This window comes from Danio rerio, chromosome 18, assembly GCF_049306965.1.
Source record: "Danio rerio strain Tuebingen ecotype United States chromosome 18, GRCz12tu, whole genome shotgun sequence".
Lineage (NCBI taxonomy): Eukaryota > Metazoa > Chordata > Actinopteri > Cypriniformes > Danionidae > Danio > Danio rerio.
Genome location: NC_133193.1, coordinates 23,709,342 through 23,728,218, shown reverse-complemented (window position 1 = coordinate 23,728,218; position 18,877 = coordinate 23,709,342). Strand labels below are relative to the sequence as shown.

Sequence of the window (18,877 nt, the reverse complement as noted above, 5' to 3'; positions counted from 1 at the left end):
GTCCAAAGACATGTGATATACATGAATTTAAATTAGCCGTGGTGTATATAAGTTAACGGGTCATTTCTTTCTAATTGTTAGCAAAATTAACAAATTTTAGTTTCTATACTGTTTTTTTTTTACTTTTAAGAGATGATTCGATTATCTCACATTAAACACATTAGACTGATGAGTTACATATTCTTTATCAACTTTCGTTTATTTTACATTCAGGTCATTTTCATGGGGTCATTAACCTTTGGCTGTATATCTCAATTAAGATTTCTATCAAGGTCTGAGTCTTATTAACTTCAGAAACAGTATCTACTGAGCAGCTCTGGTCGAGAGAGGCCAGAGCTGATCCTTTGGAGAGTATAAATGCTCCTATTAAAGTGGATAAAGTTACATAAAGCTGAAAGTGTGTTTTAATGAGTCCTATCTTTGAGTCAGAGCTGCTTGTGTAATTACTGAGCCCGACCGTGTCCTGATGGAGAGGCATTCTGGGTAATTAAAACTCAAGGCTTGGTGTAGGAATGGGGGGGGGGTGTCTCTGTGGACTTTCTCTCTTTATTGGTCTAGTATTACAGAAGCAAATACACACAGAAGCACACATACCAATCTCTACAACTAAGCGAGTCAAAGACAGGCTCTTCTTTCTCGCAATGTTATACGAGAGCTTTCGACTGTAGGTGGACACTGTGGTCTATTTATGGACATGATCTTATTTTGCAGTAATAACCATATCATTTGAAAGAGCCTGCTGTGAATATGACTATGGCATGGGTGTAATGGAATAATGGGTAGTGTATGTGTGTAGTCAAGTGATTCGTATTATTACAAATAATGTACTCACACACTCCTCCTCTTGAATTAGTTGTACGAGTCGGTGCAACACATCTGTTAGAGCCCTGAAAATAAGAATACTTCATTTGAAAGAAGGCTTTTGAATGATTCATCATGTAAATGAAATTACAAGGAGGAAAATGGACTGAGAAGGAGGGATTTTAAAGGAACACTGCACTTTTTTTTAATAGGCCCATTTTTTAACAACCCTACAGTTAACTTTTGCATCAAAGAGAGGCGCGGTCCTCCAACGTGGTCCCTGGCCCTTACTTATACCACTTTTATTGAGCTGAATTTCACCATTTTTAATTCATTCATTTGATTCAGGTCTGAGAGTAGCACTGTTAGCTTAGCATAAATTATTGAATCGGATTTTATAGAATCGGATTAGACCATTAGTATCTCAACAAATTTTAAAATCAAGAGTTCTGACAATTTTCCAGTGTAAAACTTAATATGAGCAATGATATTATGCACCACTATTACCTACTTACCTATCTGGGGACTATTTTAAGGTGCTCTGTAATCTCATTGCGCCAGCTGCAGCCATGGGTATGCAGCAAAGTCTCTTGATTATTACGCTGGAATGAGAGTATAGTTCCTAGACGTATCAGCCTAGATAATAGCAACTTTTTTTTGGAAAATCTTAGTACATGATGTAACTACAGAAGAGTTAAGCTTTACATATAGGTCTATATCAAGGCTGCGCAAACTTGGTCTTGGAGGGCCAGTGTCCTGCAGATTTTAACTACAACTTGCCTTAACACACCTGCCAGGACATTTCTAGCAAGCGTAAGAGCTTAATTAGCCAGCCCAGGTGTTTCTGATTGGGGTTGGAACTAAACTACACAGGACACCTGCACTCCAGGGACGAGCTTGGGAACCGCTGGTCTGTAGGTTAACACATAGGTTAGTGGCCTAATCCAATTCAATAACTTATGCTAAGCTAAGCTAAAAGTGCTCCTGTCAGACCTGGAGATCAGCTTAATGGGTTAAAAAATGGTAAAACTCAACTCCAGGGGACTAAGTCGATCCCTGAAAAAGATGATTTACTAAATTATTTTAAGTTAAGTGGTTGTAAACTATTTATTTGGGTTTAATTTAAACAAACAAATTGATTAAATTCAACCCATGTAAATTTTGTGCAACAATTTTGCAGACATCATTTTTTTCAGTGTATTTTCAAAAAAGGTGGAATGTTCCTTTAAAGAAAATGCTTAATTTTCATGTCACTAAAATGGCTAAAGTACACAAAAAATGCTTCAAATATGATTCCTTGGATTTACTGCATTTGGTTGTAAACTATTTATTTAGGCTGAATTTAATTAAACAAATTAAGTGGAACATTGCTCAATGTAATTTGTTTGTTTAAATTCAACACATAAATTATTTGCAACAATTTTGCAGACATCATTTTTTTTCAGTGTGTAGTGGGCATGGCACTTACCTAGATTTCATGGCAAAGTTTCGTCCAATTGAAAGGTGTTTAATAGAGTGACTGCGGCCAATGGAAAGAATTAAAGTAACCATATTGCTCTCAAAACCTGAAAAAAAAAAGAAAACAAATTATAAACTGTGATTTGATAACTTCATTTCATTGTAAACGATACTAGTCGTTTAACCCTGTCCAGGCCTCGACCATACTTAGCTGCCAAAAGCAACACATTTACTCCTAATATGCAGCATAACCATGGTATTTTAAACATATTAATTTGTCTTTCTTTACTTTTTGAGGATATGAGTGCCATGTCCTCTATTTGCTTGGACATTTGTTTAGCTTAGTTTTACCTTTTCTCAACATTTTTATTAGTTATTGTTGTTTAGCTACCTGATTGTTTCCAGGTATTTTTGTCTGATTGTTTATGTATATAAATCATGGTGCTTCTTACTTTGTCCTGTGTTTGGTTTTGGCTTCCTTGTTCCTTTTGTGCTCATCTGTACTTTTGCTATGTTTAATAAAATAAAAATATACTGCATATGGATTCTCATGTATGAGTTCAGCTCATTTGCTACATTTACATACAATCAAATAATCAGATAATAATTGGACTGATGCCTCAAGCAAACAGAAAAGAAGGGCTGGTTATACCATGGGTGTCCAAAGTTGGTCCTGGAGGGCTGGTGTCCTGCTGATCTTTGCTCCAACTTGCTTCAACATACCTGCCTGGAAGTTTCTAGTATACCTAGTGAGCGTTTGATTAGCATGTTTATGTGTGTTTCAGAGTTGGAGCTAAACTCTCCAGGACATCGGCCCTCCAGCACTGAGTGTGGATACCCCCGGGATACAGGGTTCTCACTCCTAGCCAAATATTAAAATCCCTGGCTTTCTCTAACTAAAAAGCAGAATTTCAAAGAAATATACAAAAGTCGCAGATATTCCCTGACTTTCAATATCTAAAACAGACCTTATAAAATTCCATTATATTCCAAAACTTCCATGCCCCCTGGGAACCTTGTTGTTAGTATGCACAGATTAAATCCAATATTTGTGCTTTCATCATACCAACTTTCTAAGTCTAATTTCATTCAGCTACACCAGCATCCATTATTTTCTTACAAAAAAGGAACAGAAAAGGCGTTTGTTAATCTACTGGAGTCATATGTATTACTTTTATACTTGATGAATGTGCTTTTTGGAGCTTCAAAAATGTGGCCACAATTCACTGATGGTAAATTTAGCTGCAATTGTGTTTATCTGAAAGAAGAAAGACATTAAGGTGGCTTGAGGGTGAGTACGTCATAGGATAATTTTCTGTTTTGGGTGAACTTTTTCTTTAAGCTTTTGTGATATTACTAAACTACATAATATCTTATCAAAAACGAAAACCTGGTGTATATTTCTTTATTTCATAACCTAAAATGTAGGGTCACTCTAACAGAGTTCTTTACTAAGTGAATCCTTTTATATACCAAAGTAAGACCAAAGTGACAAAGTAAGCTTGCAAACTGGTAAAACAACAGCAATATATATCACACACCTCAAACGCATTTGATTGGCTAAAGAAAGGCCCTAGCTTATCTTACTGTTTACTGAGATTTAAATGATTTATGATTTTTATGAAGAGTCATTCCAGTGATATCTTGTAGAAATCATATCATTGTATGCATACAATTCCATCCAAAAATCCAAAACCCACTAACTGCTCCTGGCTATGTGCCAGATGCTTTTAGGAATGTTGTATTATTGCAGTCATGTACAGTATGTTTTCACCATTTATAATTCAGTCATCTCACTCATTAATTTCACACTGTCATTGGCCTCACTCTCTCATGTTTGTATATGTGTTCAGACAGGTGTGATTGCCCTAAAGCACGCAGTGTGGTTCCAGTGGATCATGTGCAATTCAGACTGACGTGTTGAGCATTTTCTCCTTGTGTAGCCAACACAACAATGAATATGTTTGCTCCGTCTCCTCCTGGGTTATAAAAATAGCATAGCCTGAATGCATCTTCTCCCAGGGTTCTTCATTTTCATGAGCTTATAACTTGAAGGACCACTAGTTGCATCAATTTGTTTTTTATTACAGTCTAAGGAATATTCAGGGTTAAAGATAATCTCAATCATTAACATGTGGCATGTAACTTGTCAATTACCATACAATTGTATTTAATCAGTTTTGTTAAAAAATAATAAAAATACTTGGAGGGTGACACAGTGATTCAGTGACTCAGTGGTAAGAAGGTTATTGGTTCAAGCCCAAAGTGGGCCAGTTGATATTTCTGTGTGGAGTTTGCATGTTCTTCCTGTGTTTGTGTGCGTTTTCCTCCAGGTGCTCTGGTTTCTCCCACAGTCCAAAGACATATTTGGCTATAGGTGAATTTAATAAACTAAATTGGTTGTAGTATGTGTGTAAATGTGAGAGTGTATGGGTGTTTCCCAGTACTGGGTTGTGGCTGGAATAGCATTTGCTGAGTTAAACATATGCAGTTGGTGGTACATTCCGCTGTGGTGACCCCTAATAAATCAGGGACGAAGCAGAAGGAAAATAAAAGAATGAATGTAAAATATTTGGAATATAGAAAGTCTATAGGTTAAAAATCCATAGCATAAATGTGTAGTAGTACTTTTCGTAACCTATTAAATTATTATTTGAACTGTTAAAAATGCTACAAGAAATCAGTATATAGTTTATTTAGACTTAATCTACTGTTAGCAAGAGTGCATTTAGGACGAATGACATTTCACTGTAGGTGGGTCTACTGAGTCTGAGCATCACTAATATAGAAACTGAATGACTGATTGTCTGACTAATTTAGGATAAAACAAATTTTAAGCTCTTATTTTTCACTTTATTTCATCGTGCTTGCTTACTTAGGACAACTGGGATAAAAAGGGAATGACAGTGGGTCCATTAAATTCAGTAAATAAATAAATTAACTTTTTAAAATTATTATTATTACAATCTATTAATTACAATACTTTTGTGAAATATATGATCACTAAACATATGATTAAACAAGATTAAAAAATGGTCCAAATTAGGCTTAAAGAAATAATATAATTTAGTTATATAAATGTGTAATTCAATAAATAATAAATAATTAATAAACAGAAATATAATGAGTAGGAAATCTAACAATGTGATTTATATTTTCTAAACAATTGTTTACAATGCTTACTTTTCACAGAATCAATTGGGACTTCATACAAATAAAAAAAAATCAACAAACAAATAAATAAACAAATACATGAATAAATAATAAAAAGTAAACAATTAAAAATAGAATAATGAATGAATAAATATGTAAATAAATATATGATAAATAAATAATAAATACATAAATAATACAAATAAATAAATACATAAAAATTAAATGAATAAATAAATAAATAAAAATAATGAATGAATGAATGAATAAATAAATAAACAAACAATTTTCCCAAACATTGATTCATTCATTAATTTTCCTTTATCAGGGGTTGCCACAGCGGAATGAACTGCCAACAATTCTGGCATGTTCTACGCAGCGGATGCCATTCATTCCCCCAGGACTGTGGGGGAAACCGGAGCACCCTGAAGAAACCCTCACGAACATTGGGAGAACATGCAAACACCACACTGAAATAACAACTGAAACATCAACTGGTCCAGCCAAGACTCGAACCAGCGACCTTCTTGCTGTGAGGCGACAGCGCTAACCACTGTAGTTCACCCACTTTTCTTATTTTTTCTTGAACATTTTTGAGAGGCACACACACTCACACACACACACACAGCAGGTCAGATAAATGTACATGCTCCTTCTCTCATGTGTAAGTCAGCTCTGATTTATAACCTGATGTGAGCAGAGACCCTGTGAGAGACCCCTTTAGTGCTGTTGTGAACGAGACAGACAGTGAGAGTGACATCATAAATCTGACAGACATGAAGAGGGCTGTTAATAAAGCGCTGTGAAAGAGTGCATAAAATAAGAGACTGTACCGTTGTCAGACAGGTCCAGACTGCTGATGGCCTTGGCCTCGAAGATGTGCTCCTGAATCACCTGAGCTCCAGCCGACCTCAGCTGGACCACAAAATCACACAAGTTAATAAATGATTTATACTGTATTTTGATAGGTGTGCGTGTGTGTGTGTGTGTGTGTGTGTGTGTGTGTGTGTGTGTGTGTGTGTGTGTGTGTGTGTGTGTGTGTGTGTGTGTGTGTGTGTGTGTGTGTGTGTGTGTGTGTGTGCGCGTGTATCTGCACCTCACAGCTGCTGATATCAAGTTCCAGCTCAGATAGATGAGTGTTAGTGGCCAAGCCCTGTAGTAACAGCCTGCAAAATACATTAATAGTTATTAATAATGATAAAGGAAATGTACTAGAATTTGAAGGCTTGAGTAAAAAAAACAACAACAATACAACACATTTAACAATTAATCAGAATAACAAGTATTAATTTTAGTAAAATAAAATCAGTATTCAAATATTCAAAAAGGAAAGAAAAATACAAAAAATCTAACTAAATATAAAGACAGTTTAATTTAATTTTTAACTCTTCTGAAGTAAAATATTAATGTAAACATGTCTGACATACACTCACAGGCCACTTTATTAGGGACACCTGTCCAACTGCTCGTTAACGCAAACTTCTAATCAGCAACTCAATGAATTTAGGAATGTAGCATGGTCAAGACGATCTGCTGCAGATCAACCGAGCATCAGAATGAGAAAAAAAGGTAATTTAAGTGACGTTTGGACATGGCATGGTTGTTGGTACCAGTTGGTCTGGTCTGAGTATTTCAGAGGCTGCTGATCTACTGGGATTTTCTTGCACAAACATCTCTAGGGTTTACAGAGAATGATCCAAAAAAAGAGCAAATATCCAGTGAGTGGCAGTTCTGCACGGTCAAACACCTTGTTGATGCCAGAGGTCAGAGGATAATCAGAGACCAAACCAGGTGCCACTCCTGTCAGCTATAACAACAGAAAACTGAGGCTAAAATTTGCACAGGCTCACCAAAATTGGTAAATAGGAAAAACATTGCCTGGTCTGATGATTCTCCATTTCTGCTTCTGGTAGGGTCAGAATTTGGCATCAACAACATGAAAGCACGGATCCATCCTGCCTTGTATCAATGGTTCAGTCTACTGGTGGTGGTGTAATGGTGTGGGGGATATTTTGTTGGTACACTTTGGGCCCATTAGTACCAACTGAGCATCATGTCAACATCACAGCCTACCTGAGTATTGTTGCTGACCATGTCCATCCCTTTAAGACCACAGTGTACCCATCTTCTGATGGCTACTTTCAGCAGGATAATATGCCATGCCCATGTCATAAAGCGCAAATTATGTCAGACTGGTTTCTTTAACATGACTAAGAGTGTTCACTGTACTCAAATGGCCTCCATAATCATCAGATATCAATCCAATAGAGCACCTTTGGGATGTGGTGGAATGGGAAATTTGCATCATGTTTATGCAGCTGACAAATCTGCAGCAGCTGCATGATGCTATCAAGTCAATATGGACCAAAAGTTTTGAGGAATATTTCCTTGTTGAATCTATGCCACTAAGGATTAGGCAGTTCTGAAAGCAAAAGGGGGTATAACCAAGTACAGTTAAGGTGTACCTAATAAAGTGGCCGGTGAGTGTTTATATAGAAATGTATGACATAATCAAACCTTTAAACAAAACCTTTGTTATTTTATGTTTTAAAAGAACAGCCCCAAATGATGACAACTTTATTTTAAATTTAGAAGAAATGTCCTCAATAGTTTACATTTACATTTATTCATTTGGGAGATGCTTTTATTCAAAGGGACTTACAATTGAGGTAAAAAAAAAAAACAGATCAAATCATCAGAGAGCAGCAGAATATAAACGCTATAACAAATATAGGTTATAAATAAGTAAGTTTAATTTTAACAAATAAAGCCAAAACTTAAATTTAAACATAAATCCATCAGAAACTGAAACGTTTCAAGTGGTCTCTTAATTTTTTCCATTACTTTATATATATTTATATAACATTTTATACATCATATATATTTTAAACATTAACATCTTTAAATATTAAAATAATATTCGAGCATAGGTCTCAAACTGGATTCCTGGAGGGCCGCAGCTCGGCACAGTTTTTCTCTAACCCTAATGAAATACGACTGATCCAACTAATCAAGGTGCTCACTATTGTCTATTAAGCAGATGTAAGTTGAAGCTAAACTTTGCTGAGCTGCGGCCCTCCTGGAATTGAGTTTGAGACCATTGTGTAAGAGGGAAATTAAAAATAATTTGCAATATTTCTATGTGCACAGTATTAATCAGGATAATGCAGATTTCAAGAGTTCACACTAGGCTGATGACTGATAATAAAGTGCTTTTGGCATGCTGTCCCGAGAAAGAGCCCTGAGCTCGGAAGATCCTCGAGCCTGGGGCTCCTTCCCGTTTCATCGGGAGAGAGGGGAGTCTGAGCTCAGGTAGGTCTCGAGAGCTCACCCGAATTAGTTTGTTTGGCCTATTTCTTGATTATTAGGGATTGCCATGGAGGAATGAATCGCCAACTAGCCCAGCATATGTTTATGCAGTGAATGCCCAGTACTAAAACACTCATATACTTTGCCAATTTGGTTTATTAAATTTACTTAAACTGCATGTCTTTGGACTGTGAGAGGAAACTGGAGCACCGGGAGGAAACCCACACAAGCATCCAAAGAACATGTAAACTCCACACAGAAACATCCACTGGGTCAGCCTCGAACCAGTGACCTTCTTGCTGTGAGGCAACAGTGCTAACCACTATGACGCAGTGCTACCCAGGATTAATCTAGGAAATAGGAAAGGGAGTAGGGGTGGATTTTCAAGATGAAGATGACTATAAGATAAGGAAATCTTTTCATTTATGTGCATTTGGATTAGTCTGATTGGTAAATCATACGATAGCTAATGCGAGGGCCATGGTCGATCGTAAGCATGTGATCCTCTCAAAACTAATTTATAAATAAACTTCACCTGGTGAGCCTAATAGACTTCTAAAAAACTTAAATGGCAGTGTACAAAATTAACAAACAGAAGCTAGAGTAAATGTACAATGTAAAAAATCTAATAAGGCATGCTAGTTATAAAAACGGCACAAGCCCCATACCTGAGAGCTTCTGGAGGTAGTTTAGTTCCAGAGAATCCCACGTACTTCAACACAGTGCTCTTGCTAAAGAAATCCCTCACACTGCGCGTGACCTCTCGTACTTTCCTAGCAGAGCCAAACAGATCAGTGTAAACATGCTGTCTGTGCAGAGAAGCTGATAACTCATAATGTCACTTTTGATGGCTCACCTAAGAGAGAACGGGTTCCTGGAGAGATTGAGGTAGTTCAGAGTAGTGCAGCAGCCCAAAGAAAGAGACACAAACAGCTAATAAGAAACCAAAAGAAAAGAAAAGGTCAGCGATATAGTCCCTTTTAAACAAATAACTGTGTCTCATTCCAAGTCTCATGGGAAAATACTGGATGGATATTTTATGCAGTATAAAAGCATTTTAAAGTAAGGTAGGTACGTAGATAAATAAATAATTTTAACCCATTTAGTTTTTTGCTGTTGATTCTAAGACATGAGTGGGTTTATCTCTCCCAGAAGTATATAACACTGAGGGCTTTATTTTACAGATCTAAGCACATGGTCTAAAGGAGGGCTTTTTCAAACTGTGGGGGCCGCAAGACATTGAGGCATGTACTCGAGTAAATTATGGTGATGATTTTTTTGCATTCACTAGAGGGAATAATATGATTACGTTAGCTCCACAGCTAACTATCAGGCACCTGTAGACTTAATGTGTTCCAGGAAAATATATACAAATAAAATAGAGCGGGTGCTTTTAAAAACTAATGATGGTGAATGAAAGAAAGTCCAACCGGTGAGCCGTCTGACAAAAAAGTGCCCTTCTGAAATCAGCAGGATACCCACTTACTTTGAAGACTACTGGCTAGGTTTACATGGACAACAGAAATAGTTATTTGCTTTAATCTGATTTAGACAATAATATAATTACATGAAGTGCTTTTTGAATGCTGTGTCACCAGACTATTCATGTTTCCTGCAGAGTCTCATCTTGGTTGAGTGTATCATTTTCAATTCCCTGACTTTAACTGCAGTTTAACTTTCACTCATGAACATTTCATTCATGGCCCTGTGACAAACTGGGGTATTAGATGCAAATTATTGATACCGCATGTCGAATGGAAAGAAAAAAATTTCTGCATTTCGCAATGTGTGTGTGTGTGTTTGTTTGTTTGTTTGTTTGTTTGTTTGTTTTTGCGGTCCTTTACTGACAGCCGCGTGTGTGGATCTTGTCACAAAATGCAGCGAAAAGTCTTACATGGCAGTAATAGTTTGATTGCGGTGGTTACTTTAATAATGTCACTAATGTGTGCATACTCCACGTCTTAATTCCATTTCTGTTCAGTTCAATTATGACTTTAGTTGGATTAAGGTAATCAAAAATCACTGTTTACATTGTAGACTCTAATCAAAGTATTGTCTTAATCATATTAAAATTGTATTAAAGTATTGTTGCCTATGTAAACTTACTCAATGTTCGACTCAACCACACCGTCAGGGCTCTGCAAACTTGGCTTAGCAAAGCAGCATTTTCTGTTTGTACATACATTAAAAGCAAGTATGTTATGGCTCATGCTTATTAGCAGTGGAAGATGATTTACGGTTAGTCATGTCAGGAATCTGACCACAGTCATGTTGTCCTCACAAAAAGGCTCAGCCATCACACTGAATCAGGTAAGCTATATATTTATGTTTCAATGTAATTAATGCTACGCACTTTAAACACAGCAAGTAATATGTGAATGATGTTTTCGCATGCAATATAATTTTGGCAAATGAAATTTGAAAACCCCTGGTCTAAAGTGTATGGCATAGGTGTGCTTAGGTCTAAATCCATTTATGCTATTTTAAAGATGGGAAAAATATGCCAGGCACATGATCTAAAACGTTTTTAGGTGTTGTTATTTTTTTTTTTGGTGTAACATGCATTAAAAAACAATCTGAGTCTCATCTCCCATTTCCTTTAAGAGGAATAGCATTCACTATTCACATGGTGGACTTCAGTAGAAAAACCAAACACTTCAGTATCAAGAAAACGGATCTGCTCGTGGGCAAAAGTAAAGCGAAACCAGCCATCGGAAAGAGCAGGATTCCACCAAAGCCCCCTGAAGGGAAAATATTTTTTTAATTTATGTAAACTTTTACATTTTTACATATTAATTTAAAGATGTTTATGTGTCCCTGTGTGCAATAAGCAATGTGTACATGCATTGTGAAACCCACCAACAAGCACCTATAACTAAAGCAATCTTCAAAAAAAAAAAGAAAAAACTACGCCATTGACTTTAGACCAGCATTTAGTTGGTCAGTGGTCTATTTAACACACCTTCTTTTCAGACCATGGGCAAACAAATGTGCACAAATACATTTATAAGCTGAAACTAACCAAAAACACTTGGGTCGCACTTGACACCATATTATAGCCTGTATATGATAGGGCGCTGAGAGCAGCCTGTTCAAATCCATCAAATACTTTTTCAGCTTGAACAATAGCTAGAGTTCAGGATGTAGTTACAGTAACAGGCTGAGGCAGAGGGTGTTTAGTGTAAAAATAATAGAAACTTCAGATTCACTTACAAGAATAGAAGCCAAAATTCAATGCCTTGTCAAAATTATGAAGAGACAATGGGGTAAAACTTTGACACATGTTGTTGGTACTTTTACAAGATGGAGGAATTTGAAGCAAGATATGGTATTGGATCTCACTTCTCTTCTCAACAGGTAAACAGAAACTAAAAGTTTGTTACAAAATCCAAAAATACTGCAATGATAACAATAATGTGAAGAAAGCGTGCAGGCATTTCAATAGTTATTAGAAAATTTGCTTTATTTTTGCTTTATTCTGTGAGGTGAAACATTTAACTATCAAATTCGCATTACACTAAACAATAAGTTAAACAAGATGCTAAATGTAATCAGTGGTGGATAGAGTACTGAAAAATCATACTCAAGTAAAAATACCATTAGTAGCTCAAAAATGTAGAGCAAAAAGAGTAACTGTTGTAATTATTACTCCAAGTATGAGTAAACATAGCCCTTTCAAGAGTAGTAAGTAGTGAGTTTTATCCTGTAAAAAGCTGATGTGTTTATGTGTAATTTGTGGATGTGTGTTACATTCCCCTGCAGAACGTACTTTGGGGTTATGTGTGAGGGCGTTTCTGTTTGTATGTGGGTGTGTCGTTTTACGTGTATCACAGGTGCGAATGGCCTTGGAGGACCCACATTTCATAATGATGACATTGGGAGCTGATGCTGGGCTCGAGCCACCAATCCCTGGTCGGCGTATCGTTTAAAAGCAGGCCGATGTGGTTATTGTTTGGTTTGTGATTAATTCTCTTGTCTAAAATCTATTGAGATTGCAATGTGTTTGTTTGTAAACTCGTCTAGCAATTCCTTGGAGAGGGTGTCGAAGTGAGCAAGTCGGGTGATAAATATGTACAACACTCAGATTCATTTTTGTATTATTTCTTTAGGTTCAGGAGAGTGTGCTGTTTCATGTATGTTTTGTGTTTTAGTTAGAATAGTTTAGTTAAGACGTTTGATACTTTGAAGATGTTTCCTTTCATGCTTTTTTATATTTAGTTTAGGTTGTTTAATACAGTTAGTGTGTTTTGTTATATTTATTTCTTTGATTTAAACACGTGGGATATCCAGAGTCATGGTCATAAAGCAGGCAGATGGTCAAAAACAGGCAGCAGACAGGAATAAACAAACAAACAAGGCGAGGGTCAAAAACAAGGCAAACCAAGACAAAGGAAAACGTGTCGTAATGTTCACAAACAGTATAACAAGACTCAGCGGTGAGTGTGTGTGTGTGTGTGTGTGTGTGTGTGTGCGTGTGTGTGTGTGTGTGTGTGTGTGTGTGTGTGTGTGTGTGTGTGTGTGTGTGTGTGTGTGTGTGTGTGTGTTTGAGAGGTGTATAAATGTCTGTGTAATTAGTCCTGAAGAACTTTAGCTGTGTCTGTTTGCAATCATGAGGGATCTAGGCTAGGTGTGTGAGTGAAGTGCATGACTGGAACTTGTAGTCCTTTAGCGATCTGCCAGGATTAGATCGCTAGTGATTGTGACAATGTGTTATGTGAAAACACCCTTAGTTTATAAATAACATCTGAAGGACGTAAAAATGTGTGTGTAAACGTAACATTCTGTAGTGCATTTAGTTATTGTTTAAAGCCATTTCGTCATCTTCTCATCAGTGACATGCAGTCTAAACAGTCTCTGGGTCAATGCGTGTAAAGATTTTGGACATCTTCTTGGGCACTTTTAATGCTTCCATACAGTTTGCTGCATTTATGAATTACCCATTTCTTGTGGTTGTTCATTATGATGAGATTTACTTTCAGTGTGTGATTTTATTGGACAGGAAATACAGGACTGATTTTTAAAATCCCCATAGACAGGAAAATAAAATAAAGTAGTGATTGCATGTTGAAAGAAAGTAGTGGAGTAAAAGTACCGATACAACACTAAAAAATATAAAGTAAAAGTATACAGTTTTAAAACTACTTAATAAATTAAAATGTCTGAGAAAAACTACACAATTACAGTATTTAGATATTTTTACACCACTGAATATATTCCATGTGACTCACTGTGTCTAAAGGACAGTCTGTGCAGCTGAGGTCCAGGTGAGAAACTGAATTTGGAGCAGACAGGAACCTATAGAGGCTCTGAAAGAGACAACAGGCAACATGTGATTTCACTCATTTCTTAGAACAATAGTGCAATGTTGGCAATAAATCAAACCTATGGGACAGAAAGGCAGACGGATGCATTCATGTGAAACCTCCTACAAAAGTAAGACATGGCTTGAGCAATCACAAAAGATTAATGTTCTGAAACAGATCGCTGATTCCATTCTGTTCTATTAAATAGCAGAATAAATGTCATCTGTAAAACATGGCACATTTAGACCAGTGCAACATGGCCAAAGTATGTTTGTAGATGGTTTCTTTTTCATTTTTGTCTTGCATATACTGTAGTGGTCACAATTTACAACAATTTACAAGGTTTCATTTGTTAATGTTATATAATGTATTTACTAACATCCACCAATAATGTTATTATTACTCACATTTCAACATTGACTAATTATTATTAAAATCCGTTATTATTAGGTACACCTTACTAGTACCAGGTTGGACCCCATATTGCCTTCAGAGTTGCCTTAACGCTTCATGGCGTAGATTCAACAAGGTACTGGAAATATTCCTCTGAGATTTTGGTCCATATTTACATGATAGCATCATGCAGTTGCTGCAGATTTGTTGGCTGTACATCCATGATGCGAATCTCCGGTTTCAACATATCTCATAGGTGCTCTATTGGATTTAGATCTGGTGACTGTGGAGGTCATTTGAGTACAGTGAACTCAATGTCATGTTCAAAAAACCAGTCTGAGATGATTTACGCTTTATGACATGGCACGTTAACTTGCTGAAAGTAGCGATCAGAAGATGGGTACACTGTGATCATAAAGGGATGGACATGGTCAGCAACAATACTCAATAGGCTGTGGCATTGACACAATGTTCAGTTGGTACTAATGGGCCCAAAGTGTGCCAACAAAATATCCCCCACACCCTTACACCCCCACCTCCAGCCTGAACCTTTGATCCAGGGCAGGATGGATTCATGCTTCATGTTGTTGTTGCTAAATTCTGACCCAACCATCCGAATGTCACAGCAGAAATCGAGACTCATCAGACCAGGCAAGATTTTTCCAATCTACTATTGTGCAATTTTGGTGACCCTGTGCCAATTGTGGCCTCAGTTTCCTGTTCTTAGCTTACAGCAGTGGCACCTGGTGTGGTTCAGAAATGCACAACATTTGATTTTGGACCATTCTCTGTAAACCTTAGAGATGGTTGTGCATGAGAATCCCAGTAGATCAGCAGTTTCTGAAATACTCCAATCAGCCCGTCTGGCACCAACAACCATGCCAGTTCAAAGTCACTAAAATGCCCTCTCTTCCCCATTCTGATGCTCAGTTTGACCTGCAGCAGGTCATCTTGAACATGTCTACATGCATAAATACATTGAGTTGCTGTCATGTGATTGGGTGACTAGAAATTTGGTTTAACAAGCAGTTGGACAGGTATACCTAATAAAGTGGCTGGTGAGTAACAAATGAAACATTATTGTAAAGTGTTAGCCATGTACATGTGATTTACTGTTAAATAATTGTTAAATAACTAGTTGATAAGTAGTTAAATACTGTTGAATAGTTAAATAATAGAACAAACATAAATTATGAGAGGAGTTATAATGATAACAACAATAAAGATTTTGTTTCTCCATATGTATTTAAAAAAGTAATTATCTAAAGTGATCAAAAGGGAATTTTTTATTGCAGTTTTTCTGATATTATATATATATATATATATATATATATATATATATATATATATATATATATATATATATATATATATATATATATATATATATATATATATATATATATATATATATATATATATATATATATATAAAATATGAGCAGACTTGATGTTTTTCTGTAGGCGTATGTTTAACTCACAGTTCAATTTGCACAATTTGCAGGGTAATGGAAATGCAGCTAAACTCACCATGGCCTCTTCTGTGGCCAGACAGCCAGTGTTTCCACTCAAGTCTAGATGGGTCAGGGTGTTGCAGAGAAATGTGCTTTGATGAAGAACTTGAACCAGACAACCTAGACCTAATGTAACAAAAAAGAGAGAAAAAAAGACCCTGATTTAGCAAGGTATAAAGTCATGGTAACCTAACACAATTTTGTTATCAGAAATTGAATCGTTACTTTTGCAGGCATAAAACAGCATCTTGACATTTATAAAATGACCTGAGAGATTAATTCTGCACCTTTAGAGGACATGGAGACCTTGGAGAGGTGCAGCTGACTCAGGCAACAGGACAATTTGCCCAAACTCTGACTGAGAGCAATCACACCTGAGCACAGAGAAATCATGAATCCAGCATATAATAGAGCAAAAAGAGAACAAATCTCAGAACTGATCCGCACCTTTATCCTCAATAGCATTGACAGACAAGTTGATGATATGAACAGCAGAGGCAGTACTCTCCCGTAGAGCAGTGGCCATCCTGATAGCAAAATCCCTGATTCATGGATTTGAAGAGAATTAAAAACTTATAAAAGACTTACATATATTGGGTAAATGTGTTTAACTTATTTTATGCACACAAGTGTCTGGCTTAAAGGGATAGATCACACAAAAATGTAAAAGCATGTTATTAATGATGCATTCTAATATTGTTCCAAAACCCCAAGACCTTCATTCGTCTATCAAATCCAGATAAAAATAATTTAGATGAAATCCAAGAGCTCTCTCATCCTCCATAGACTGAATAGTCGAGACCATTGCTGTTTTTGAAGGATGAAAGAGCTCTCAGATTTAATCTAAAATATCTTAATTTATGAGTAATTATTGACAGAGCTTATTTCTTTTGGTGAACTCTTTAATGAAACTCACATTTTGAGTCCGCTGGCCTCCAGACTGACCTCTTCCAGAGCACTGGACCTGGCAATCATGTAGAGGACCTGCTCCTGCACATCTGGCGACTGAGAACAAACATACAGCACTTTTAAATGTTTTTAGGACATATTTTCCATTGTATTATTTCTAAATTTCAATTTTTCTTGGACTCCATTTAAATTATATATATATATATATATATATTTTTTTTTTTTTATTACTTTGAGAAGTAAATTCTACAGTACATCAAAAATAGTATATTTCCGTCACAATTTCAAGTTTAAACAACAGTTTAATTTTTAAACTTCTATGTAATCTAACAATTTTTTCTGTGACTTTACATTTGGAGACACTAGTTCACATCTTAGTTGTATTAGATGTACAGCACTTTTGTTAATCAATTAGTCAAAAACCACCAAATTCCATGAGTGAATTTCTCAATACCATCCATGTTTTCCATAATAGAGTCCTACAAACAGCAAATGTTGATCAACTTAATAAAATGATCATTTTGGAATGTGATAAATGTGTTGAGTTGGAATTAGTCTGATTGATATGCAGCAACCAACATCTAAAAGAAGAGGTTTGTTCACTTATTTTAAGAAAGTGGCTTCAGCTCCACCCTTCAATCTTCTGTCTGTTTCTCTCTATCTAAATGAGTTTAGTCTATCATGCTGAGATCAAAGTCACCCTTGAGCATGTTTTGTCATGTTGCAGTCATGTCTCATGGTCAGAACAATAATTTATTATTTGGCAAGTGGCCTGTATCTGACCTTTCCACAGCCAGAAGCGAGTGAAGATAGAGAAGCTAACATGACTGGAGCATAAACAAAAACAGCACTTCTGGTCTAAGTGAATAGCTTTTTCATCAGTATTTATTATTATACATTTCTTTATAAATACTAGTTACAATTCAAAGTTTTGTTTTTCCCACATATTTATTGTATTTTTTTTTTACATTTTCTTTCCAGCTTTAATTTATCTGGATTTTGTTATTTTTTGAGCAATTATTATTATTAAATTGAGCAATTTAATAATAATAATAATAATAGTATTAATACTAATAATAATAATTAAAATAATATTAATAATAACAATAATAATATACATTTAATTAATAACACATTCAATAAGTTTATTTTTCTAGAATGGACATACATACCAGTTTGAAGTCCTTGCTGCATATTTTCGTGAACCACTGATTGAAGGACAAAGCACCCACCGCTAAAGCCAAGTCCCTGTTAAACATTTTAAATGATTTTTAGTAGCAGTAGTTGTAGTAGTAGTAGTAAACTTTAAGGGGCTGTTCACATATCGGGTCTAAAAGACTGTGGAGCGCACGATGTGCGTCACTTTCTTCACCCTTTTCAACACGCTTTGTGCTCACGCTCCATGTCTTCCGTCATTGCCAGGAAGCCATTTTCTAAAAAGATGACAAACTGACCAACCACTGCCGCTCTAACACAGATTTTATGTATGGAAAATATAAATATTCAAGTAAACACAGACTCATTTTGAAAACGTAGCCCTATATGCGTATCTGGGGATCACGATGTAGCTAGAAGTATGTGTGGCTGCATTTTGTCTTTAAAACGAATGCTATGGGGTGGTATGATGCCGTTTCTTCACCGCTTATCTCAGTGTGGACAGATTTCCTGCTGTTACCAGTTTGTCCAGTTAGCTCATCGTGTACGGTGAAGGACTATTCTGGTGTAGAACGTTTACTAAACTAGTTTAAAAAATTAAAAACATTTAAATAAATGTAAACTTCACATTAAAGACTTCTGTGGAAAACTACATTTCCAATAGCAGACAAAAAAATGTAAGTTACACAGTAAGTTAGTTATTGATGATAAAAAATAATTTTAAAAACTTGTATTTCAGCAAGATTTCTGAAGTATCATGTGACTTAGATGTCGGAAATAATAATGCTGACAATTCAGCTTTGCCATAAAAATAATTATTACATTTTAAAATATATTAATAATAGAAAACTACTAAATTTTGAGCTTTTCCACAGAATTTAT

At 35.9% G+C, this 18,877-nt stretch overlaps 1 protein-coding gene across 20 annotated transcripts in view; it reads right to left on the bottom strand.

Moving 5' to 3' along the window:
• The window catches only part of carmil2 (capping protein regulator and myosin 1 linker 2), a 93,978-nt gene that overhangs the window by 58,756 nt on the left and 16,345 nt on the right, over positions 1 to 18,877 (bottom strand). For all 20 annotated transcript variants that reach the window (XR_012393763.1, XR_012393765.1, XR_012393764.1 and 17 more), the window contains 12 exons: positions 18,013 to 18,088; positions 16,848 to 16,936; positions 16,379 to 16,473; positions 16,219 to 16,305; positions 15,948 to 16,057; positions 13,950 to 14,027; positions 9,578 to 9,654; positions 9,390 to 9,494; positions 6,509 to 6,578; positions 6,246 to 6,327; positions 2,270 to 2,366; positions 833 to 887 (listed from right to left, as the gene is read on the bottom strand). Coding sequence is in view for 17 of the 20 variants with exons in the window: in XM_073929415.1 (XP_073785516.1) it covers positions 833 to 887; positions 2,270 to 2,366; positions 6,246 to 6,327; positions 6,509 to 6,578; positions 9,390 to 9,494; positions 9,578 to 9,654; positions 13,950 to 14,027; positions 15,948 to 16,057; positions 16,219 to 16,305; positions 16,379 to 16,473; positions 16,848 to 16,936; positions 18,013 to 18,088 (1,021 nt within the window). In the remaining 3 variants the exon portion in view is untranslated. The remainder of the gene's footprint in view (positions 1 to 832; positions 888 to 2,269; positions 2,367 to 6,245; positions 6,328 to 6,508; positions 6,579 to 9,389; positions 9,495 to 9,577; positions 9,655 to 13,949; positions 14,028 to 15,947; positions 16,058 to 16,218; positions 16,306 to 16,378; positions 16,474 to 16,847; positions 16,937 to 18,012; positions 18,089 to 18,877) is intronic.